At 43.2% G+C, this 26,474-nt stretch overlaps 1 protein-coding gene across 1 annotated transcript in view; it reads left to right on the top strand.

Moving 5' to 3' along the window:
* The first annotated feature begins 2,895 nt into the window (after positions 1 to 2,895).
* Positions 2,896 to 26,474, top strand: part of TMCC3 (transmembrane and coiled-coil domain family 3) — a 310,576-nt gene continuing 286,997 nt past the window's right edge. Inside the window, exon 1 of the mRNA XM_009181433.4 lies at positions 2,896 to 3,002. Coding sequence (XP_009179697.1) covers positions 2,994 to 3,002 — 9 coding nt within the window. The 5' untranslated portion in view covers positions 2,896 to 2,993. The remainder of the gene's footprint in view (positions 3,003 to 26,474) is intronic.

Here is a 26,474-nt window from a genome sequence, read left to right as displayed (position 1 = left end):
TTGGTATCGTTAAATAACAGTCTTGGTTTCTGAAGGGAACTTAAAAATGATTCAGGCTAACTAATGCTTCAAGATCATCCTAACAACTACTTAACTGAAACTGACCCCCCCTCCCCACACCAGGAGTCTTACTCAAGTTTAGTAAGAAATGAACATTAGGGCGGGCTCGGTGGCTCATGTCTGTAATCCCACCACTTTGGGAGGCCAAGGTGGGTGGATCACCTGAGGTCGGAAGTTCAAGACCAGCCTTGCCAATATGGTGAAATCCTGCCTCTACTAAAAACTACAAAAAATTAGCTGGTGTGGTGGCGGGCGCCTGTAATGCCAGCTACTTGGGACACTGAAGCGGGAGAATTGCTTGAACCTGGGAGACAGAAGTTGCAGTGATCCGAGATTGTGCCACTGCACTCCAGACTGGGCACAACAGAGCGAGACTCCGTCTCAAAGGAAAAAAAGAAGAACATTAATTCGATTAGATATCACATTTGCAAAGCAAAGAGTATTAATTAGAGGGAGCAGGAAGAGGTGCTGTTGTAGAAAGCAGCACAGGCAGTGTTAAAACAAGGGGCTGTGGTGAGATCACAGAAACCAATGAAGTGGCTAACACTGTACCTCCAGGTTAAGATTTCTTACAATGCTGAGCAAGAATACTGATACTTTAATACTCAGATAGTAATACTCTAAATCTTCAACTTTACTTCTGGCTAGGCCTTTAATGCATCTATTTTGTCCAAGTCATCATTTTACAGATGAGGAAGCTAAGGCTCAGAGATATCAAGTGACTAATCTGTGACAAAAGCTCATGTTTTTACTTCCAGGAACACCTTTACACAGTTGCACGTTTTCTATGAAGCAGAGGAGGGCAGTATTGCATGGGCATTAAGTGAGAGGGCCCTCGTGTCAGACTGCCTTAGTTGAAATCCAGGCTGTGCCACTAACAAGCTGTGTGATCTTGGGCAAATTACCTGCCCTTTCTGAGCTGGAGTATCTCCCTCTAAAAAACCATAATATCACAGTACGTACTTCATAGAGTTGTGTGGATTGAAATGATAACACAGGTATGGCTCAGAAGGACATTTACTAACATTGTTATTTTCCCAAAGAAAGGCAAAAACACAAGAGCTCAATCAGAAGAGATTCATATCCAGGGAGGAAAAAACCCACTGTATACAGATCATAAGATAAAGTAAAAAAGTGACATAGCAAGTGTCATTAATTGTCATTTCTTACATTTTCCCCTCACACATCAGTCACTCCTTCCCCTATCTGTGCTGTTAGGCACCAAAGAGAAATCCAGACAAAATGTTTTTATTCATTAGATCATTAAGGTAGTTTGTGTAATATTATGGTCTCTTTAGTGCTGCTGACACTCAATCGATGTTAGAAAATTATAAAGGTATTTCTTTGACAGCGGTGATCTGCCGGAATAACTGGCATAAAGGCAATGCCAAAGCTGAAACACTCAAGAGAAGTGTTTACCCGGCACAAGCCTTTGCATTCCCACTGCTGTCTGCCTGCATACCTGTCACAGCCGCTTTGAAAACACAAGCGTCCTTGGATGCTTTTCAAAAGATCCTTTGACAAACAAGAGATATTTTTTCTACACAAAATTCAGGCTGCCTTGAGTTCCGTGCTATTTGATTTACTTTGTTCAGCAGTTGAAGCAGAATAAAATCAGATTTCTTCCTGGAAGACCTTCCCATATCATTCCATCCTGTTCTTGCGGATTTAGATGCTGCATTCTGGGCTCAAGGGTGCGCAGTGTTTTCATGATCTGGGGAATATATTTTTTCCCCCTTCTCATTTTTTCCCCCCAGAAGCATTAGCATTTGGGGATGGGCTTCCGTGTTGTTTGGAAAAGTGGGGGTGGAGGTCGATTGTGAAGAGAAAGCTGTGCACGCAGAGGGGGTTGCTAGGAAAACCCGTGGGTTTCGCTGGAATGGGGATGCAGACCCCTTCCCCTGCCGAGCGCCTTCACCTGAATGACACCAGGCCGTCTCTGTTCCACGGTGTTTCCTCCAGCCCCCGGTGGACCTGCTGTTTACCACTCTTAACTCTCTTCCCACCCTTCCCTGCAAAGCTTTATGAATGCTCAGGACTTTCAAAAAACAATCGCAGCATCTAAGGAATGGAAAAGGCCGGCGAGGTGGCTCACGCCTCTCATCCCAGCACTTTGGGAGGCCGAGGCTGGAGGATAGCTTGAGGCCAGGATTTTGAGACCAGCCTGGGCAAAATTGTGAGACACTGTTTCTATAAAAGAATAAAAATACAAAAATTAGCCAGGCGTAGTGGAGCGCGCTCTTGTGGTCCCAGCTACTGGGGAGGCTGAGGTGGGAGGATCGCTTGATCCTGGGAGTTCAAGGCTGCAGTGAGCCGAGATCGCGCCCCTGCGCTCAGCCTGGGGACAGATCCAGACCCTGTCTGAAAATTTAAAAAGAAAACTAAGAGTAGGAACGGACATTAGCGGGCCACCTTCCCATCCTATGGGGAGGATTTTAAGGTGGTACTTTTAAGGCGGGTGAGAATTGCCATCTGCGCTCACCGCCAATCCCCTCTTGCTCCGCAAACTTGGGGTCCCCGCAGGGTGGGCCCACCGTTCACCCCTAAGGTTCTCCAGTTGAGTTCTGGGGGTTGCGGGACAGGCATCGGAGACCCGCTCCGCTCTCGGTGGGGCGGGAACTTGAGGAAGAGTAGAGGGGCGAAGCGGCCCGAGGAGGCGGGGACGACGCGACTGGGGCAGAAGGGCCCCGGGGCCCAGGGGCTCCGCGAGCTCAGCGCGCCCTGGCCGGCTCCGCGCCGCCGCCGCAGCCCGGGTAGAGCCCAGGGGACCCCGCGGCCAGCGCGCCCCCGCCCCGCCCCCGTCGACTCTGAGGCCGCGGCGCAGGCGTGTGCAGGCGGGGGCAGCGCGGAGCTCCCGGTCGGCCGAGCGTCGCCTCCCGCCCAGCCCTTCTCGTGCTCAAGTCGCCGAGTCCAGCCCGGACGGCCCCGACACCATGCGGAGGGTGAGTGAGCCGTCGCCCCGGGGCGCGGGGGCAGGAGCGTGCGGCGGGGCCCTCGCGGCGGGAAGGGTGAGGGCGCGGCGGGGCCGGACGTCGGCGGGGAGCGGGGACGCCCGTAGGGGACTGGGGAGGGGAAGGGGCGCCGCGGGAGCCCCGGGCCTGCACTCTTCGAGGTTGCGCCCGCACGTCGGAGCCCTGGGCCGGCGTCTGCGAGGTGGGCTGCCCCGGGGCTCCGCCCCCCGCCTGCGGGCGAGCCACTTCTCCGGCGCCCCTCACGCCCGCCCGGCTGCCTTCGGCCCAGCGCCCGGGTCCTTCCTTGGAAGCCCGGGCAGCTCTGCTGGGCGTCGGTGGGGCTCCCTCGGCGCACACCCCAGAGAAGGAGCCAGCCCCAGGTCCGGGCCAGGTGGGCGACAGGTCGAGGCCGGGGCTGGGGTTGGGGAGAGGAAGGATGCCGGCACTCTGGCGATTGGAAGGCGCGAGACTCCCCCAGGCACCACCCGCCGATGGCGCGCAGCTCCTGGCCTGGGGCGCCCTGGGGGTCTGCGGCTGCTGCTTTCCCGGCAGGTGTTGGGGGCCGCGCGCTCACCCCCACCCTCCAGCCAAGGCGCCTGTGGAAAAACGAAGAACAAACAGGCTCAGCTGCAGGGGCTCTTCCACCTCCAGGGACAGCTTGGGGGACTGGTGCTGCTTACTGTCAGCCCCGGAGAGAGCGCAGGCCCTAGTGCAGCTTGATCTTACTTGTCTGGGGAAGTTGATTAACACGAAGGGCTGGCGATTTTGTAAGTTATCAGACCCGGTGTGCCGTTTTGTATTTTAACTTTGGAAATGGAAGGTGCTTTAATCAAATACAAGATCTCGGCATTTAATAGTGCGGAAAAGCAGTAGAGGAAACTTAAGGAAATCCCATTAGGTACCCTCCACATTGTCCCAGACCTCCTAAGGCCACCCTGAGGACAGTTTAGGCGCCAAGGAAGGGATGGAGGGGTGTTTTCTGAAAAGCCAAGGCTAAGAAGAAATGGAAGAAAACCAAAACAAAACAGAACAAAAAAACCAAGAAAACAAAAACGGAATAAGACTCTGCCACCAGAGTCCATGCATTTCTCTAGGTTGGGGTTGACTTGTAAGGTAGGTAGGCGCCTATTGCTTTGGTCACCTGAGTGGCCCTTTCAGAGATTTCTGCCTGTCAGCGGCTGGGTCGCTTCCAAGGGAACTCGGGCCTCTTTTTGCTGGTGGTACCAGAATTAAGTGTTCTGTGTGTGTGTGTTGAGTGGGGTGTCTTTGGAGGGAGTATACAGCAAGTGTGAATTGGCCCCAGCTGCCCCTGGAAAGTTCTCAGTGAGCTGATACGGAAATTCACCTGGCTTATACTTTTGGAGCTAGTCCAGACCTGCTCAGGTGTTTCTGCGGAGAACAGGTTTCCAGCCAGGCTGGCCAGCTACTTTCGCATGCAGCAGAAATGGAAACTGGCCGTGATGAGGTTACTTGTTTGAACTCCAAATTCAGGGGCCAGCAACCTCCTTTTACCCTCAGTGCCCCAGGGTAATTAAAGAAAAGAGCCTGAATGGGATCCGTAGTCGTGCGTGTTAGAGGGAGAATCACGATTTGGAAATGGAGGGCATTGACCAGAGTATCTTAACATGTGATCTGTCTGCTACCTGCCTTAGGATGGAAAAGATGGATGCTTGTTGCAAATGCAGATTCCTAGGCTCTGTTTCAAACCTAATGAGTCAGAATCTCTGAAACTGGAGCTTGGCAATCTGCATTTTAAATCCCCAGCCCCCACCTCCATAAGATATGTGTATTAAGCACCTACTATGTGCAGGCGCTCTAGGAATACTCTGAGGAACATGACATACAAAAGCCTTGTTCTCTTGGAGGCCACATTCAAACTGAGAAATCAGATAATAAAGTAGTAAACAAATGTACGAATTCGTCATTTCAGATGGTGATGAGTGCTGTGAAGAAAATAGAGCAGGATTTGTGCCCAGGTTTGCTGGACTCCAAAGCCCTGGCTCTTGACATTATACTCTGTTGCCTACAAACTTTTTGTTTCTGCCCCAGACCCTGTCTGGTTCTGGAGAAGCATATAATTTGGCAGTTTGGCAGATGCATGTGGCAACCCTTCAACTGTTGCAGATCAGTAGCTGCAGATAGAGAGTGTGCAGAGACTATTAGAATCAAAAGTAATTACTTTCATTTGGTGTCCTTGAGTGAAAGAGAAGGTGCGTAAGGAATGTACAGAGCAGGAGCACAGAAGATGCCCAGTATTTGGGTTCCTCTGAAGAGAGAGGCTGTGGTCTGAATGTGGTCCCTGCAGTTAATATGTTGAAATCCTAACCCTCAAGGTGATGGTGTTAAGGGATGGGTCTCTGGCTCATGCCTGTAATCCCAGCACTCTGGGAGGCTGAGGCAGGCGGATCACGAGGTCAGGAGATTGAGACCATCCTGGCTAACACGGTGAAACCCCGTTTCTACTAAAAATACAAAAAAATTAGCTGGGCGTGGTGGCAGGCGCCTGTAGTCCCAGCTACTCCGGAGCCTGAGGCAGGAGAATGGCATGAACCTGGGAGGCGGAGCTTACAGTGAGCCAAGATCGCTCCACTGCACTCCTGTCTGGGCAACAGAGTGAGACTCCGTCTCAAAAAAAGAGAGAGAGAAAAAAAAGGTGGGTCTTTGGGAGGTGATCAGGTTACAAGGGCAGAAGCTTATAAAGGAGGCCGCAGAGAGCTACCTTGCCCCTTCCATGATGTGAGGAGACACCATCTCCGAACCAGAACTTGGGCCCTCACCAGACACTGAATCTGCTGGGGCCGTGATCTTGGACTTTCCAGTCTCCAGAGCTCTGAGAAACACATTTTTGTTGTTTAAAGTCATCCAGTCTATGGGATTTGATTGTAGTAGCCCAAATGGGCTCCTACAAAAGGCTGATGTGGTGTGTACTGTGCTGCCTAGGACTTTGAACACCAGAGAACCCCATGGTTGGGTCTTCTTTCACCTCTTCACATAGCTCCTTCATATTTCCTTCATTATTTTTGAATCCAAAATGAGCTCTTTCCATGCAAGCCAGGAGTTACAGAGGATTGGTTGCTTTAAAAAATTATTTGTGTTAGAAAAAGTTAGAAAGCAGTGGTGGGAGAATAATTATAATGATAGCTACTTTTTTTTTTTTTTTTTGAGGCAGGGTTTCGCTCTCTCACCCAGGTGGCAGTGCGGTGGCACCCTCACAGCTCACTGCAGCCTCCACCTTCTGGGCTCAAGCGATCCTCCTGCCTCATTTTTTTATTTTCTGTAATGACGAGATCTCATTATGTTGTCCAGGCTGGTAGCTACTATTTATTGATTATTTTCTTTGAGCCAGGCATCTACTGTCTTCCTTCATTTTCATAACAACCTTTTAAGTTAAAAATTAATAGGTGATACATTTACATCGTGTAAAATTTAAAAGATATCGAAAGCTTACAACGAAAATGAGCCTTCCTATTCTGTTGCCCAGATAGCTAGTTCCTCTTCCTAGAAGCAATTGATGTTAACTCATCTCTTCTATCCCTCTAGAAATAATCTATGCATATATCAGCAGTGATATATTCATACTTTTTGTTTTTAAAAGCACAAATGGTAGCATATAAGTACACTCTTCTTCACCACACTTTTTCTCTCATACAACAAGATTGGTATTTATAGATTTATGAAGGTCTCTTTATTTATATATGTGTGTGTATGTATATATCTATATGTTATTTTTTTTTTTGAGACAGAGTCTTGCTCTGTTTCCCAGGCTGCAGTGCAGTGGCGCAATCCTACCTCACTGCAGCCTTAACCTTCTGTGCTCAAGTGATCCTCCCACCTCTGCCTCCAGAGTAGCTGGTACTCCAGGCATGCACCATCACACCTGGCTAATTTTTTTTATTTGTAGAGATGGAGTCTCACTCTGTTGCCCAGATTGGTCTTGAACTCTCCTTGGCTCAAGGAATCCTCCCATATTGGCCTCCCCAAGTGCTGGGATTACAGGTGTGGGTCCTCTGCGCCCAGCCCCAAGTTCTCTTTATAGCTGTAAATGGGAAACCTTTATGTCAATATACGGGCATAACTCGAAGATGTTGCAGGTTTGATTCCAGACCATCCCAATAAAGTGAATATCTAAATAAAGTGAATCAAACAATTTTGTAGTTTCATAGTGCATATAAAAGTTATGTTCACACTACACTATAGTCTATTAAGTATACAATTGCATTGTTTAAAAAAGTACACTGTATATATTTTAAATAAAAATACTTTATTGCTAAAAAATGCCAACAATTGTCTGAGCTTTCAGTGAGTCATAATCTTTTTGCTGTTGGAGGGTCTTGCCTCAGTGTTGAAGGCTGCTGACTGACTAGAACAGGGTGGTTGCTGAAGGTTGGGGTGACTGTGGCAATTTCTTAAAATAAAACAACAATGAAATTTGCTGCATTGATTGACTCTTCCTTTCATGAAAGATTTCTCTGTAGCATGTGATGTTGTTTGATAGCATTTTCCCTATAGTAGAACTTCTTTGAAAATTGGAGTCAATGCTCTCAAATCCTGCCTGTGTTATCAACTAACATTATTCTAATTCTAATTCTTTGTTGTTATTTCAACAATGTCACGGCTTCTTATGAATGAGTAAAGAAGTGGTTTCTTGAGATGAAACAACTCCTGGTTTCTTTACTCATTCATAAGAAGCCTCATCCATTCAAATTTTATGAGATTGCAGCAATTCAGTCGCATCTTCAGACTCCACTTCTAATTCTGGTTCTCTTGCTGTTTCCAGTGCAGTTCCTTCCTCCACTGAAGTCTTGAACCTCTCAAAGTCATTCATAAGAGTTGGACCCATCTTCCAGACTCCTGTTAATATTGACATCGTAAATGTTCATATTAAGAATGTTGTTAATGGCATGTAAAAACGGTGAATCCATTCCAGAAGTTTTTCAATTTATTTTGCCATCAGGGGAATCACTATGGCAGCCATGACATTACAAAATGTATTCTTACGTCATAAGACTTGAAAGTTGAAATTGCTTCTTGACCCATGGCCTGAAGAATGGATGTTGTATTAGCAGGCACAAAAACAACATCAATCTCCTTGGATATTTCCGTCAGAGATATTGGGTGACTAAGTGCCTTGTCAATGTGCATTAATACTTTGAAAGAATCTTTTTTTTTTTTTTTTCTGAGCAGTAGGTCTCAACAGTGGGCTTAAAATATTCAGTAAGCCATGATGTAAACAGATGTGCTATCATCCAGGCTTTGTGGCTCTGTTTATAGAACACAGGCAAAGTCGATTTAGCATAATTCTTAAGAGCCCAAGGATTTTCAGAATGGTAAATGAGCATTGGCTTCAACTTAATATCACTAGCTATATTAGTCCCTAACAGGAGAGTCAACCTGTCTTTTGAAGCTATGAAGCCAGGCACTGACTTCTCATCTCTAGCTATGTAAGTCCTGGTTGACATCTTCTTCCAATATAAGGCTGTTTGGTCTACACTGAAAATCTGTTATTCAGTGTAGTCATCTTCATGATTGATCTTAGCTACATCCTCCGGATAACTTGCTACAGCTTCTCCATCAGCACTTGCTGCCTCACCCTGCACTTTTATGTTACAGAGACAGCTTTGTTCCTTAAATCTCATGAACCAACCTATGCCAGCTTCAAACTTTTATTCTGCAGCTTCCTCTCCTCTTTCAGCCTTCATAGAATTAAAGAGAGTTAGCACCTTGCCCTGGATTAGGTTTTGGCTTAGGGAATTATGACTGGTTTGATCTTCTATCCAGACTGCTAAAACTTTCTCCCCTTCAGCGATGAGGCTGTTTTACTTTCTTATTATTCATGTGTTCACTGGAGTAGCACTTTTAATTTCCTTCAAGAACTTTTCCTTTGCATTTACTACTTGGCTGACCAGTCAGTGCAACAAGCCTGGCTTTTGGCCTATCTCAGCTGTCAGTATGCCTTCCTCACTAAGCTTAATCATTTCTAGCTTTTGATTTAAAGTGAGAGGTGGACAACTCTTCCATTTAGTTTAATACTCAGAGGCCATCGTAAGGTTATTAATTGGCCTGATTTCAATATCGTTGTGTCTCGGAATGGAGAAGCCCAAGGAAAGAGGGAGAGAGGAAGAGTTGGTGGGTAGAGCTGTCAGGATATGCTCAACATTTATACAGTAAGTTTACCATTGTATGTGGGTACGGTTCGTGGTGCCCTGAAACAATCACAACAGTATTATTAAAGACCAGTGGTCACAAATCACCTTAACAGATACAGTAATAATAAAAAAGGTTGAAATATTGGGAGAATTACTAAAATGTGTCCCAAAGACATGAAATGAGCGTATACTGTTGGAAAATGGTGCAGATAGACTTGCTGGTCACAGGGTTGCCACAAGCCTTCAATTAGTAAAAGAGACAGTATCTGTGAAGTTCAATAAAGGGAAGTACACTAAACCGAGGTGTGCCTGCACTAGAATTTTTTTTCTGGTATTTTGCTGTTATCAACAATGTTGCAGTGAATAATCTTATATATTCATGATTTTGCATGTGTGCAAGCATATTTGCATGATAAATTGCAGTGGAATTTCTGGGTCAAGTGATGTGAATACTTGTATTTTTAGTAGGTAAAGCAACATAGTGTAGGAGTTAGGAGCACAGACCTGTAGACAGATTGCTTGGAGTTGAGTCTTGGCTCTGCCATTTACATGTCATGAAAGTCACTTAACCCCTCTTTGCCTCAGTTGCTTTATTTACAAAATAGGGATAATAATGGTAGCTACCTAATAGGATTGTTACGAGGATTCTATCAGTTTGTGTTGTACAACAAATCACTCCAAATCATCATGGCTTAAAAAAATAACCATTTTACTTGGCTCTCAAATCTGTGGGTTGGTTGAGTGACTCTTCTGGTTCTGCTTCTGTGGTTAGCTTGTAGATCTGCTGAAGGCCAGACAGTCTAGGATGGCCTCACTCACATGTCTGGTGCTTGACAGATGTGTTGGTCTTCGGGGACTCATTTGGGACAGCATGCAATCTCTCATGCTTCAGTAGCCTAGCTCAGGCTTCTTCACATGGTGGTCTCAGAGTTCCATAGAGTAGCACAGGAGGGCAGAGCTCAAGCACTTTTCAAGCCTCTGCTTGTGTCGCATTTGCTGCTGTTCCATTGACCAAAGCAAGAGTCAAGCTCAGAATCTGTGTGGGAGGGGACTCTCCAAGGTCAGGGATGCAGGGATACAGTGAAGGGAATCCCTGCCACCATTTTTACAATGTGCCTCAAGAATCAAATAGTATTTGTAAAGTGCCTAGTGTAGTGCCTGGCACTTTTTAAGTGGTACATAAGTTTGTTAAGTTTGAAAAAAGAGCAGTATTACCAGACTGCATCCATAGAAATTGAACCAGTTTACACATCTACCAGTGAGTGCCTGTCTCCCAGTTTCTTCCTAGAACTGTATCAAAGTGGTTTATCCATGGAGAGGCAGATGTTCTTATCCCCATTTTACAGATGAAAAAAATGATCCTTGGATTGGTTAAGTCATTTTTCTGATAGTACAGAGCTAAACTAGGATTTGAATTCTTTGTCTTTCTGACTCTAGAGCACCCCTGCTAGTCTTGCCACCCTAGACATAGGTGAGATTCCTGTGTCCCTAATGACCCCATCCACTGTTCTCCTGCCTACCCTTTGTACTTCATGTCCATCATTTCTATTTCACATTTGGATCTTGCTGGGTTGAAAAGGATCTGTCAGTCTTTTGAATTCTTTCATAGTGATTTTTATTTCAACTTGGCCTACTGAAATCAAAGCCAAGTATCCACAGAGACAGCGGGCTCTTTTATGACTGTGAAGGGATGATAAAGGGAAACCTCTTATAAATGGAAAAAAACAGATGAGTACGGCCTTTTTTTGTTTGTCCATTCTTTCTTTTCATTCTTCACATCCTTTTGCTTCACTTCGCAACCCAGGAATTCCTTTCCCTAAAGGGGAAGGTGTGGTGATGGGAGTCAGTGTTTCTTGGTGGTTCAGGATGGGATCTCTGGAGACAAACTGTTTGGGTTCAAGTCCAGCACAGCTGTTTACTGGCTATGTGGCTTGGACGGGTTAACCTGCACTGAAAAGTTTTCCTGAGGTCTGTGGTAATCTGTGGAAAGTACTTCATTCTCATCATTACACAGCAGATTACTTTTGCTGTCTTCTCTGTTCTGTTTCACATCCCTTCTCCTCCACACGTATTCCTATGCCCCCAGCTATGTTTAGTAATAAGGATAGCTAGTATTTACTCAGCCCTTACTCTAAGCACCTTTCATGTAATTAACTCATCTAATCCTCACAACAAACCTATGAAATAGGTACTGTTTTATTCCCATTTTCAAGTGAGGAAGCTAGATGCTGAATGCTAAGTAATTTTCCCAACATACCATGGCCAATAAATGATGTAGCAGGGATTTTAAATGAGGCATTCTGGCGCCAGAATCTGTGCTCTTGTATTTATGGAAAAAAAAAAAAAAAAAGATGGGATGGAAGGTTGGGAGTTTAAAATTGAGAGCTTCTGCTCTAAATAAACTGCTGGTAAACTCACACACAGCCTCTGTCCCTGGCAGTGGCTGAGTACACCCAGCTGTGATTTAGGCTGAAAATCCCACCTTACACACAAAATAGGAACTTTCAATTCTTTTGCCAAAAGCCTTTCTACTTTAATCATTTTAATTCTGACAAGATTTCGGGCATCATGCCTCCCTTGTAACTGAGGTGAGACACTGTGGAAAAATACATGGGGCTTAAAAAAATAAAGCTTTGAAAATCAAGCTGGTTAGTTTCGAGTCTTGCCACCTCTTGCTGCTTTTGATCAGCTGCTCTGGTGGTAGAGACAGCATTCACCAAAGCATCAGGAGAATAAAATAAGAATACTGCAGATGATGTGTAACTTTCTGAGTTTAGAATTGTACATATCTTCAAGCTGAAGGAAAGAACTGAAGCTGTTTCATAGGTGTTGGCATGTAGACTAAATGTAATGTGGTAACACTCATCAAACACATATTTTAACATTGACTTCCTCCTATGTGCTAGGAATCCATTGTGGGTAAGCAAGCTCTGCATGGCTCTGATCTTGCAGACTTTGCAGGCTCTGAGAAGAGACTGCTCAGAGAGCAATACCATGAATTGTGGCAAATACGGTTGCAAAGGAAGGATCAATTACTGGGGGACTGTAGTGGGTGTTCCCAATCTAGTCTGAGGGATTAATAAAAGCCTTCCAGTATGATTGTAGCTGAGGGCTTGTCATCTATGGCTTTTATTATGCTGAGGGTATGTGCCTTCTGTGCCTAATTTCTTGAGAGTTTTTGTCATAAAGAGAGGTTGAATTTTATGAAATGTTTTTTCTGTATCTGTTGAGATAATCATGGTTTTTGTCCTTTATTCTATTGATGTATTTATTGATTCGTGTATGTTGAACCATCCTTGCATCCCCGAGATAAATCCCTTTGATGTGTTGTTGGATTCAGCTTGCTAGTATTTTGTTGAGAAATTTTTGTATTTATATTCATCAGTGATAATGGCCTGTAGTTTTATTTATTTATTTATTTATTTATTTATTTATTTGAGACAGAGTTTTGCTCTTGTTGCCCAGGCTGGAGTGCAATGGCACGATCTGTGCTCACTCCAACCCCTGCCTCCTGGATTCAAGCAATTCTCCTGCCTCAGTCTCCTGAGTAGCTGGGATTACAGGTGCCCGCCACCATGCCCGGCTAATTTTTTGTATTTTTAGTAGAGATGGGGTTTCACCATGTTGGCCAGGCTGGTCTCGAATTCCTGACCTCAGGTGATCCACCTGTCTTGGCCTCCCAAAGTGCTGGGATTACAGGCATGAGCCACCACACCCGGCCTGTAGTTCTATTTTTTTTTTTGGTGTGTCCTTGTCTGGTTGTGGTATCAGGATGATGCTGGCCTCATAGAATGAATTAGGAAGAATTTTCTCCTCTTTAATTTTTTGGAATACTTTGAGAAGAATTAGTGTTGCTCTTCTTTGTAAGTCTTGCAGAATTTCACAAGACAGTCATCTGGTCCTGGGCTTCTCTTTTTTGGGAGTTATTTATTTATTTATTCATTTATTTTTTGAGACAGTCTCTTTCTGTCGCCCAGGCTGGAGTGCAGTGGCGCGATCTCGGCTCACTTTAAGCTCTGCCTCCTGGGTTCATGCCATTCTTCTGCCTCAGCCTCCCAAGTAGCTGGGACTACAGGCGCTCACCACCATGCCCGGCTAATTTTTTGTATTTTTAATAGAGACAGGATTTCACCGTGTTAGCCAGGATGGTCTCGATCTCCTGACCTCGTGATCCACCTGCCTCGGCCTCCCAAAGTGCTGGGATTACAGGCGTGAGCCACTGCGCCCGGCCTGGGAGATTTTTTATTACTGATTCAGTTTTGTTAATCATTATTGGTCTGTTCAGGTTTTCTGTTTCTTTTTGGTTCAAACTTGGTAGGTTGTATGTTCAGGAATTTATCCAGTTCCTCTGTTATTCAGACCAAAATCTTGAAGAAAGAATCCTCAGAAAGCCCATCACCTGCTACTCGAATGGCAACACGCCTGCAAGCACAGGGTTTGGTGAGGGTAGAACGCCGCTCACAGTGATGTGGAGGATTCCGAGCTCAAATTGTAGACGGTTCTGTGAGGCTTTTGAAGTCTAGCCCATATCCAGGCCTTTATACCTTAGTAATAGGGCAGGGGGTCATCTAAAATGAGGTCTACTTATTTTCCATGCATTCGAACATGTTGTTGTTGTTGTTAGACTAGACTTGCTTCAAAATTGACTTGAACTGTAGTGCAGTTCTTGGCATGTTTTATTAGTAATAATAAAAAATCAACGATTGCTATGTGCAAGGCATTGTGCTAATACATACACACATTTTGCATATATATATATATATATGTATATTCCACTGACTCTTCAAAACCATCTTTTTCCTTGTTGCAGTAAGCAACATTTATTCATTCATTTATCTAACATTCTTGAGCTGAGTTATACATGGCCCCTGAGCCCTAAGAACTTAGTTTACTGAGGATCAGACTTTTAAACAAAAAGTTCCCATACAGTGTGATGACTGCATTAGCAAAAGCATATCTAAAATACAGCCTAGAAAAAACGGTGATTAACTTTTCCAGACAGGAGAGAGGAGTTGTGGGGTCAGGGGAATTTAGTTTTAAACAGGACATGACATCTGAACACATTCCTTGAAGTCCCATGTTTTTTCCTCAAGCATGATCTGGCTACTCCGACCTTCTCCTGGTCTTTTCTGCTGAAATAGCACATTTTCCTGTATCTTACAAATGCACTCTTTATTCTGCAGGCAGTTCTGTCTTGCTTTATTTACTCATAGTTTATTGTTCATGGCTGCCTCTTTTTATTTTTACTTTTAGTTACATTATTAATTTTTATTTTTTGTCAAGTTGGGGTCTTGTTTTGTTGCCCAGGTTGGTCTCAAAGTCCTGGCCTCTAGTGATCTTCCTGCCTCAGCTTCTCAAAGGGCTGAGATTACAGGTGTGAGCCACCACACCCGGCCTTCTTTTAACTACAATTAACATTTTTTTTTCTTTAGAGATGGGGTCTTGCTATGCAACTCGGGCTGGTCTCGAGCAGCTTTTTAATTTAAAATTTTAACGACTTTCTTGAGGAATGATTTATACATTGTAAAACTGATCTGTTTTACATATATAATTTAATGGTTTTTAAAGTAAATTTACTGAGTCAAAAACCACCACTTGAAGTAGTGGCATTAATCCCATTTTCTCAGGTAGAGACTGGGGCTCAGGGAAATGAGGTTTTGGATCCACACACATCCAGCTAGTATCCTGGCAGAGCTGGCATTCAAATGAGTGTAATGGCTCATTAAACCTTATTTTAGTTTGTAAGAGGGAAATAAGCCCATGGAGATTTTGAGTAGAAGGGCGCCTTTATTACCTTGGAATCTAAGGACTAGTTATAGTATGAAATTAAAAAGTGTCGTTCACAGAGGATTTAGGTAAAACACTGGCAAAGAGGACTGAATTATGTATAGTTTGAAAGATGAGTAAAATACTGTAACAGTTGACCCAATAGTCAATGTGTGTAGTAAAGCCACAAATTAAAATATTTACTTGCAACGTTAATAATGAACCACTTTGGTTACTTTGATTCTAAACCATTATGCTTATTATTTAGCTTTCCAGGGTATTTACAAATGTTAATTTCCTGATAGAGAATATTTTCTTATTCTCAGCCCCAAGCAAGCTGTGACATGGAATAGTCCAACAGGCAATTCATAAGAGCAAGGCGCTCCCTCTCTTTCCCATCCAAATTATGGGGTTTGAAATGTTCTGACAATTGAATTAGCTGACTGGTACAACAGTAGCAAATGCTTTATAATTTGTGTTGCCTTCAGAGATGGCAAAAATTAGGCTGCTGCTAATAGACCAGAACTGTCTGGGCTCTGATAGGCTTCCCTCCTGCCTTCAGTGGAAGGGAGGAGAGTGGCTCCTGCTCTTCAACTCTGAATTATGCTTTACATGCCGCAGTTCTCTCTCTCTCTCTTTTTTTTTTTTTTTTAGATGGAATCTCGCTTCGTCACCCAGGCTGAAGTGCAGTGGTGCGATCTCGGCTCACTGCAACCTCTGCTTCCTGGGTTCAAGCAATTCCCCTGCCTCAGTCTCCTGAGCAGCTGGGATTACAGGCGTGTACCACCACACTTGGCTAATTTTTGTATTTTTAGTAGAGACAGGGTTTCACCATGTTCGTCAGGCTGGTCTTGAACTCCTGACTTTGTGATCCACCCTCCTCAGCCTCCCAAAGTGCTGGGATTACAGGCGTGAGCCACTGTGCCCAGCCCACGGTTCTGATTTTTGAATATCAATGCTGGGAAAATGACAACAGTGCTTGAGAGAGTTGCTGACAGGGTAAAGCTACCTATTTCCTTTGCTAAAAGGAAGGCTCAAACGCAGCCTGTGCAGAGGGCTCTGCTGGGTTAGTATGCTGGGCTCCTCTCTTTATGCATTCATCGTTCCAATAATGGAGTTGAATGTGCAGAAGCCCTTCCCACCCCTGTTTTTGGGCTAAGAAGCCACAGGAATAGTCTCAATTCAATATTGGGACACTCAGGCAGAGATAACTAGATCATGGTATACTTTACAGGTCAATATCAAAGGAAATGTATTTCAGATGATTCTAAGTTCAGTATTTTATTCCATATTCAGCAAACTAAGGCTAGATCAGAGTCAGTTTTCAGGAAGCAACCTAACTCCCTCCTTTGCCCTAAAATGGGAGTTGACAAACTTTTTCTGTGAAGAAGCAGATAGGAAATATCTGAGGCTTTGTGGGCCATAGGATCTCTTATTGCGATGACTTAACTATGCCTTAAAATGTGAAAGCAACTGTAGACAACACGTGAAATGAATGAATGTGGTTGTGTTCCAGTAAAACTTTACTTATGGACACTGAAATCTGGATTTCATATCATTTTCACGTGTCATAAAACACTATTATTCTGATTTTTTTTCAATCATTTAAACATGTAAAAACCATCCTTAGCTTGTGGATCATTCTAAAACAGGTCATGGCTGGATTTGGCCAGTGGATTGTAATTTGCCACTCTCTGCCCCAAAGCATTAGAGATTCCTCTAATGTGTTCCAGGTGTGCCTGCAATTTGTTTTCCAGTATGTGAGCCATCCTTTTCTGCCAAAGCCCGTCTACATATTCAGTAGGTTATGCAGAGTGACATGGATAGAAAACCAGAAACCCAACTGAAACCAGCACATTTCGGTCTTCTGCCTTCATCGCTTGCTGCCTCCTCTCTCTCTCTCCCTCACACACCTCTACTTGATGCTCATGGCACCCTTTCTTGATGACATGGGATCTCATTTCTATTCACTGGGATCCTGTTAAGTTACATTAATCACAAATGTAGAATTCTGCATTAAAATTAAAATAAAGCAATTAGCATTCAGCAGAATGTTACAGAAGTAGTGAGGGCAAGGATATTGTTTCCTTTACAGAAGTGGGTTTAGAAAGATCTATTTGTTTTCTTTATTCATTTTCAGATAATTTCTCATTACTGGTTATAAAATGAGATTAGTTGAGTATTACAAGCTGTGTGCTCTACTACAAATTTATTGAGGTTCTATTTGAATGGATTTTTTAGTGCTTATATAGTGAATGGTGGTTATTTGGGATGCAGAGGTCTCTCTGAACTATGGACAGGTGCAAGAACTGTTCAGGCATACCACAGTTATTAGTTGGTTGGTTGCATGAATAGTCTGAGATGAGACCCAAGATCAGATTAGAGTTCACCTGTGCTTAGAAATTTGGTGCTCAAATAATGGTGTAATGGAGGCAGCATTGCACTATGACATCCAAACTGACACATACAGGCTTGTGACTTATTTTTCACATCTGTGAAATAGAGATGATTGACATGCACTTGACTTGTCAGGATCAAGTGAGACAGTTGATGTTTGCCAAGTTGATGTTTGCCAAGTCGGAGTGTAGTCTCTCGCTCATGATTCACAAACTGGGCTGGTTATTAGAATCAGTTGTGGGAGTGAGTGGGGCTTTCAGGAAATACAAATTCCCAGGCTCACCCCAGACTTGCAGAATCAGAATTTCTATGATAGGACCTAGAAGTCTAAATTTTTTAGGCTTTGGGAAGCTCTGATATGTTCCATAAATCTCAGCAATGGATTTAAGTAAACCAAATACTTTCCTCAACCCTAGCTTGGACTTTTTCACTAAAATTTCATACCATTTGTCTTCATGAGCAATAAAGGTATAGGAAGAAAGAGGTTCAGGAAGGGTATTCTGGGATAAAGTGTCTTCCCTTTATCTTCTTGGGGACATCTGTTTCAGCAAGTAGAAGTAGAGTGAGAGCTGGTGTTTCATTGTCCAACCCGGTGAATGAACTCAAATTGTGTTTTTTCCCCCTTCAGTTCTCCCTCTGCAGCCCCGAGATTTGTGGCGTTGTTTTCACCTTCTTCTGTGCATTGAAGCATATTTGTGAAAGAAAGCCTAGATTGTGCACATCATAAACGTACAACAGATTGACAATATCCTTTCCAGTTTTGCTACTCAAAACTCATCATTGAAAATGTCTTTTTGAGTTATTTCTGGAAATAACACAATTGTAGTGTTGGCACATATAGATCACAAACACAAAAAGAATCTCAGTAGTTCTAAAAAGATAAACTAATTCTGAATTTCTCACATTTTCTGCATTGCTGCTAATTTACATGTGAGTAATTGTAGATTTCAAATGAATGAAAGCATCCACCTCCACACTGGAAGCCCAGATTGTTTACCACAGTAGAATTCAGTAGTATGTACATACACACAAATGCTCTCATATAGTACTCTGCAACTTCCTGATGTTTGAGAGCCACAACAAAGTATTCTTCTGTTTGCAAAACTCCTACCACAAATATTAAGTATTTACTATTTTCCAGGTACCTTGTTAGCAATTTAAATAAGGCATAGTTCCACAGTCCTTATCTCGGAAGTTCACAGGCTAGAAGGAAGATGATCATGAAATAAATCACTGTAGAAAAAATCAACTTTAATATTAATCCTTTAAAAAATCAAATCATGTTTCAAACTGTATTCATTATAAAAGTAGAGAATTTTTCCCATGGAAAAAATATGAGATCAATGTATTCACTCTGATCCTTTATACTATGTCACTGTTTTTATTAATTTTATGGAGACAATCCTTTGAAAGTAAGTAGATGCCTAGCAAATATGTGAGGGACTAACAGGGCAGTATCTTGTACATATAATAATGCAGTTGGATGTGTTCGTACCTGTTGTGCAGTATCCATTTCAAGCTTCAGCTATCTCTGGAAGATGACTTTGTTTTTTTTTTGAAATGGAGTCTCGCTCTGTCACCCAGACTGGAGTGCAGTGGCACGATCTCGGCTCGTTGCAGCCTCCACTTCCCGGGTTCAAGCAGTTCTCTAGCCTCAGCCCCCCAAATAGCTGGGACTACAGGTACACACGACCACACATGGCTAATATTTTTGTATTTTTAGTAGAGACGGGGTTTTACCATGTTGGCCAGGCTGGTCTTGAACTCCTGACCTCAAGTGATCCTCCCGCCTTGCCTCCCAAAGTGCTGGGATGGCAGGCATGAGCTACCACGCCCGGCCTGGAAGATGACTTTGGGTGCTGGGTCTCTACCCTGTGTCTCCAAGTCTCCAGAGATAATTTTCAGCAAATTCCTGAATACCACCACTTTCCTACTCTTTAATGTTTCTTAAACTCAATATATGAAAAATGGAACTTATTCTTACTCTCAAACCTGATCTTTTCTTTTAGGTTTCTTATTTCAGGGAGCCCTGTTGCCATTTTTCCAGATGCAGAGGCTTCAAACTTTGACATCATCTCTGACTCTTCCTCCCTCCTTGACCCTAATCAGGAGCCAGATGCTATTGGGCCTTCATTCCTGTCCACTGGAGCTAATTTGGTTTGGTGTTGTGTCCCCACAAAAATCTCATCTCAAATTGTAATCCCCAGTGGCTTTCCCCATGATGTTCTTGTGACAGTGAGTTCTCAGAAGAATGGATGGTTTAAAAGTGTTTGGCAGTTCCCCACCTCTCTCCTGCTGCCATGTAAGACGTGCCTTGTTTCGTCTTTGCCTTCCACCACGATTCTGAGATTCCTGAGGCCTCCCCAGACATGCAGAACTGAGTCAATGAAACCTCTTTTGTTTATAAATTACCCAGTCTCAGGTAGTATCTTTATAGCAGTGTGAAAATGGACTAATACAGGCACCTTCCTGCTATTAGATCTTTGTTTCTCAAACTAGCATCCAAAGACTCTTAAAAAGCTCCATGCAATATTCTTGGGGATTTGAGTATTCCTCATCTTAAGTTTTACATGTCCAGGATAATCTAACAATTTTTGTTTTTTTAGACAGAATCTCGCTCTGTTGCCCAGGCTGGAGTGCAGTGGCACGATCTCGGATCACTGCAACCTCTGCCTCCCAGGTTCAAGCGATTCTTGTGTCTCAGCCTCCTGAGTAGCTGGGCATGTGCCACCATGACTGGCTGATTTTTTTTTATTTTGAGTAGAGACGTGGTTTCACCATGTTGGCCAGGCTGGCCTTGAACTCCTGACCTCAGGTGATCTGCCTGCCTCAGCCTCCAAAAGTGCTGGGATTATAGTGTGAGTCACCACACCTGGCCAACAGAATTAACAAGTATGTGTTTAGGGTCATCAAAATTTGTAACTGATGAGTGATTCTGCTGCAGACTTGAACATTCACATTTGTGTTGTGTTTGTGTGTTGGCTCTAAGTTGGGCAACTCCTCCTCTGGGCTCTCTTTGTGCCATGCTTTGTTCTTGTTACAATTGTGTGAGTCCAGCTTTCTTAGTGGACTGTGAGTTCAGAAGACAGGGACCTTGTCTGGTGTATTTCGGTGTCCCCAGAACCTAGATTGGGCCTGGCACATGGTAGGTACTTAAGCTTGTAGCTGTTGTGCATATCATGTTTTGGAGCCTGCGTTTGCTCCCATACACATTCCCATCCATGGCTGTAGTTACTTTAATGTTTATGTAGTATTTAGTCACGTTGATAGATGACGTTTGGCTTGACCATCCTTTATTTTTAGATGTTTGGATTATTTTCATTTGTTGGCTATTTTAAGTAGCATAGTTAAAAACATCTTTGAGAAAAATTATTTTCTCTCATCTAGATTGTTTTCTTGGGAATTCCTTAATGAAATCACTAGATCAGCCAGGGGCTGTGGCTCACGCTTGTAATCCTGCACTTTGGGAGGCCAAGGTGGGCAGATTACTTGAGCACAGGAGTTCAAAACCAGCCTCAGCAAAATAGTGAGACCTTGTCTCTACAAAAAAAATTAAAACGTTAGCTAGGTATGGTGGCTTGTGTGCCTGTAGTCCCAGCAACACAGGAGGCTGAGGTGGGAGGATTGCTTGATCCCAGGAGGTTGAGGCTGCAGTGAGCCACTGTACTCCAGCCTGGGCAACAGAGCAAGACCCTGTCTCAAAACAAGAAATTACTAGGTCAAGCAATTTTATTCCTCTTGTAATATGATTGTAGGATTTGGTGTTTGTGAAGAGATCAGACTGAGTCATGATGGATAAACTCTTTTTAAATATGTTTCTTTCATTGGAATCAAAGTTGAAAGAAAAAATGAAGATGCTTCTCCTTCTGCCACCCCACCAACGTTGCTCACCTGGGCCATTTCCTCCAGGTAAGGAGGAAGTACGTGTTACATCAGCCAGAACCACGTTTCCAACATGCAGATCTAATCGTGTTGTTGGTCAAGACACAGTGGTGGCCTTCCATTGCCGACAAGATCAAGTCCAGCCACACTGTCAGGGCAGACGGAGTCCTTCAGGGTGTGGCTTCTGTCTCCCTTTCTAGGCTTCTCTTTGGCTGCTGCCCAGATGTACTCCCTGCCCACCCAGCAGGCACTATTTTCAGTTAGGAATGTACATGCTGTTCCCTCCATCTGAAAAGGACTCCTCAACTCCTTCCTGCCTGGAATCACCTCACTCACCCTTCAAGGCTCAGCTCCAAGTCCCAAGTACTGCCCTCCTCCCACCCCTAATAAGGTGATAACCTGCCCCACCCCATTCTCTCAAAATTTTTCCATCCTTTGTTAAAGACTTTGTCACCCATATTGAAGCTCTTAGGTTTTTTTTCATCTTTTTATTTAGATTATGAGCTCATTAAGGACAGGATTTTTTTTTTTTGAGACACAGTCTCACTCTTGCCTGGGCTGGAGTGCCATGGTGCGATCTCAGCTCACTGCAACCTCTGCCTCCTGGGTTCATGCCATTCTCCTGCCCCAGCCTCCTAAGTAGCTGGGACTACAGGCATGTGCCACCATGCCTGGGTAATTTTTGTATTTTTAGTAGAGACAGGGTTTCACCATATTGGCGAGGCTGGTCTTGAACTCCTGACCTCAAGTGATGCACCCGCCTCGGCCTCCCAAAGTGCTGGGATTACAGGCGTGAACCACTGCGCCCTGCCCAGGACAGGACTTCTGTCAGTCACTTTGTGCCTAGCATATAGCTGGTCCTCAATAAACATTTTCTGAATAAATAGGATTGTTATTTTGGTTTGCTCATGTATATATAAGTAAAGTACTTAAGGTAAGTCTACTTATTGATAAATTGAGAACCCTTTTATTATATCTATGATAATTCTCAGTTGTTCGGAATATCAATAAATGTATTAAACTCTTCCCTTCTCCAACCATTTGACGTGTGTTTTTTTTTTTCTTTTTTATGGGTAGCAGTTGTAATTTTGTTTATTAACTAAACTGTAAACTCTAGACTGTAAGCGATGTGAAGAAATGTCAGTCAGGCGCAGTGGCTCACGCTTGTAATCCCCGCACTCTGGGAGGTCAAGGCAGGAGGATCACTTGAATCTAGGAGTTTGAAACTAGCCTAGGCAACATGGCAAAACCGTTTCTCTACAAAAATACAAAAATTAGCTGGGCGTGGTGGCATGTGCCTATAGTCCTAGCTACTTGGGGGGCTGAGGTTGGAAGAACGCTAGAGCCTAGGAAGTCAAGGCTGCAGTGAGCCATGACCATGCCACTGCACTCCAACCTGGGCAACAGACCGAGACCCTGTCTCAAAAAAAAGAGAAATGTTGGATAAACATGGTGGCTCATGCCTATAAACCCAGCGCTTTGGGAGGCCAAGGCAGGAGAACCACTTGAGTCCAGGAGTTTGAGACCAGCCAGGGCAACATAGAGAGACACTGTCTCTACAAGAAAAATTTAAAAATTAGCCAGACATGGTGATGCACACCTGTAGTTCCAGCTACTTGGGAGGTTGATGCGGGAGGATCACTTGAGCCTGGGAGGTCGAGACTGCCATGAGCCATGATTGCACCACTGCACTCTAGCTTGGGCGACAGAGAGAGATCCTGTCTCAAAAAAAATAAAAAATAAAAAAATAGTTCACCACCATTTCCCTAGTGCTTAGTACTGGTGGGAACCTGGTACCCATTAAGCACACAGTATCTGTTGAATGAGTGGAAAGATTGAAAAAAGGCACTAGCATGTGGCATATCACAAACCTTGACATTGGGAATTTACTGCATTGGTGCATACATACCTGTCCTATTTCATTCACCATTCTTCTATTCATGTGTCTGTTTAACTCACTGTTTGTCTTGATAACCCCTGTGATCTCTTCTATCTCCACCATTTCATGGCTCTGAAGGCCTGTTTGAGTCCTGTCATCTCCTGCCCATCTCTTTAATGGGACACATCTTGGAATACAAACTTCAAGCCAGGAAGCTAATACCTTGCAAGGTGTAGTAAGCAGGATAGTCCCTCTGTCCCACAACAAGGAGGTCAGAGTCTCTAAGGCTGGCGCCTTCATTTACCTACAATATGAAGTCCAAATCAATCAACCTCCTGTTGTTCTGGGGCATAAATTCCTAAATCACGTCTGCATGACGGAGCTGGTTTATAGGGATGTGATGTTATCTGCAGCCTGCTGCCAAGACCTGCAGAAGTCATCTAACACTAAAAAATTCTATTTTTAGTTTTTTTTTTTTCTTTAATCTCCATGTGCCTGGTTTATTTCACTTAACATAATGATCTCTCGTTCCATCTGTGTGGCTGCAAATGACAGGATTTCATTTCTTATGGCCAAATAGTGTTCCATTATGTATATATACTGTATTTTCTTTACTCATTCGTCCATTGATGTACACTTAGGTTGATTCCATATCTTTGCTATTGTGATTAGGGCTGCAATAACCATGCACATGTACCTACCCTTTGATATACTGATTTATTTTCCTTCAGATGAATACTTAGTAGTAGGATGGCCGGATCATACTATAGTTCTATTTTTAGTTGTTTTTTTTTTTTTTAATCTTCAAACTTTGTTCCACAATGGATATACTGTTGAGGGAAACATGAAGTATTGGCAGAGAGATCACATCTCCCTTTCCTGTGTTCAGTCTTCTTGGGATATGTGTTTCATTTCTTGGGATCCTAGTGAGAATTTGCATGTTTTTGACCATAGTGTATTATAAGGAAAAAATCCCTCTACTAATTAGTTTCTCCCTTGGATTACTAGTCCTATTAAAAAGCTTTGTAAGGGAATAAGAAACTGAGGTGGTAATTACTAGAGGAGAAGGAGTAATATAGTTTCATGAGGGGAAAATAATTGTCCTCAACTATGTTTTGGAGCAGTGGGAGACAGAAGAAGACTTAAAAACAAATCCAAAAGCAACCTGGGATGGTGGCAAAAGTCTTGCTATTTGGTTCATTAAAAAAAGTGTTATAAATTCTCAATGACCTACTCCCAGGCTTAGGACTCCTATTAAAATCCTGCTGTGTGAGAGCTAAAATCTTAATTGAAAATAGAGCAGATTGAGCCAACACTGTATTTATTAAAGCTATTATCAATGCTCACTGCTCTCAAATGGATTTTTCTTATGATGCTGGAAGGACTATGGGAAGCTTTGCAGTCCAGGGCATCATTTAGCTTTAGCTGCAAGGGTAGCTGGAAACCACAGTGCCTAGCAGCACAGAGCAGGGGCTGGGTATCTGAGTGGCAGGGACTGACATAGCTGTGCTAGAAGGAAGGTTGCACCCTCGTGGTAGATGGTGCAAAATGAGTCTAACTTCTATGTCAGGACATATACATGAGCAGCCACAGAAGCAAATGAATGGTGCCTTGCACACAGAAGAAAGCCAAATGTTGGATGAGAAAGCACCAGAGAGGGCAGAGGAAGGCCAGGGCTTGGATCTGATAAAGATGCTGTGTTTCTGTAGCTCTGTATCCAAGCCTGTTGAAGTATCCTTGGCTCTTAATTTCAGGGGAAGCTGATTCTTTTTTGTTTGTTTGTTTTTTGATGGTAGGTTTAAAAAATGGATACATAATATTTTATATACTTATGGGGTACATGTCATATTTTGTTACATGCATAGAATATGTAATGATCAAGTCAGGGTACCCATCACCTTTAGTATTTACCATTTCTCTGTGTTGGGTGCATTTCAGGTTTTTGCTTCTAATCATTTTGAAATACTGCAATACATGGTTTGTAACTATAGTCACCCTACTCTTGTTTTTTTTTTTTTTTTCTTTAGATGGAGTCTCATTCTGTCGCCAGGCTGGAGTGCAGTGACGCGATCTCAGCTCACTGCAGCTTCCGCCGCCCAGATTCAAGGGATTCTCCTGCCTCAGCTTCCTGAGTAGCTAGGACTACAGGCATGCGCCACCATGCCCAGCTAACTTTTGTATTTTTAGTAGAGATGGGGTTTCACCACGTTGGCCAGGATGGTCTCCATCTCTTGACCTCGTGATCCTCCCGCCTCAGCCTCCCAAAGTGCTGGGATTACAGGCATGAGCCACCATGCCTGGCCCTACTCTGCTCTTGAATATTGGAACTTATGCCTTCTATCTAAGTCTAGGTTTGTACCCATTAACCAACCTCTTTTCATCCCCCTCTCCCTTCCCAGCCTCTAGTGTCTATCATTCTACTTTCTACTCCCATGACATCAACTATGTTTTAGCTCCTACATATGAGTGAGGACATGTAGTATTTGTCTTTTGGTGCCTGGCTTATTTCACTTAACATAATGATCTCTCATTCCATCTGTATTGCTGCAAATGACAGGATTTCATTTCTTATGGCCAAATAGTATTCCATTATGTGTATGTACTATATTTCCTTTACTCATTCGTCCATTGATGTACACTTAGGTTGATTCCATATCTTTGCTATTGTGAATAGTGCTGCAATAACCATACCCTTTGATATACTGATTTATTTTCCTTCCGATAAATACTTAGTAGTGGGATGGCCAGATCATACTATAGTTCTATTTTTAGATTTTTTTTAAATCTCCAGACTTTGTTCCACAATGGATATACTAATTTATATTCCCACCAATAGTGTGTAAGAGTTTCCTATTTCCACATCATTGCCAGCATTTTATTTTATTTTTTGTCTTTTTAGTAATAGCCATTCTAACTGGGGTAAGAGATCTCGTGGTTTTGATTTGCATTTCTCTGATGACTAGTGATGTTGAGCATCTTTTTTTTCATATGCTTCTTGGCCATTTGTATGTCTTCTTTTAAAAAATGTCTATTCATATCCTTTGCTCACTTTTCAATGGAATTATCTATTTGTTCACTGTTGAGTTGTTTGAGTTTCTTGTACATTCTGGATATTTGTCCTTTGTTTGATGAAGAATTGGCAAATATTTTCTCCCATTCAACAGGTTGTCTCTTCCCTCTGCTGGTTGTTTCCTTTGCTGTGCAGAAGCTTTTTAGTTTAATATAGTTCCATTTGTCTATTTTTTTTTTATTCCTGTGCTTTTGAGGTTTTAGCCCTTGCCTAGACTAATGTCCTGAAGTGTTTTTCCTATGTTTTCTTCTAGTAGTTTTATAGTTTTGGGTCCTACGTTTAAGTCTTGAATCCCTCTTGAGTTGATTTTTATATATGCTGAA

The sequence above is a fragment of the Papio anubis genome, chromosome 9 (genome assembly GCF_008728515.1).
Source record: "Papio anubis isolate 15944 chromosome 9, Panubis1.0, whole genome shotgun sequence".
Classification (NCBI taxonomy): Eukaryota; Metazoa; Chordata; class Mammalia; order Primates; family Cercopithecidae; genus Papio; species Papio anubis.
Note: the sequence above shows the minus strand (reverse complement) of the source record. Positions and strands in the feature narration are given on the sequence as shown.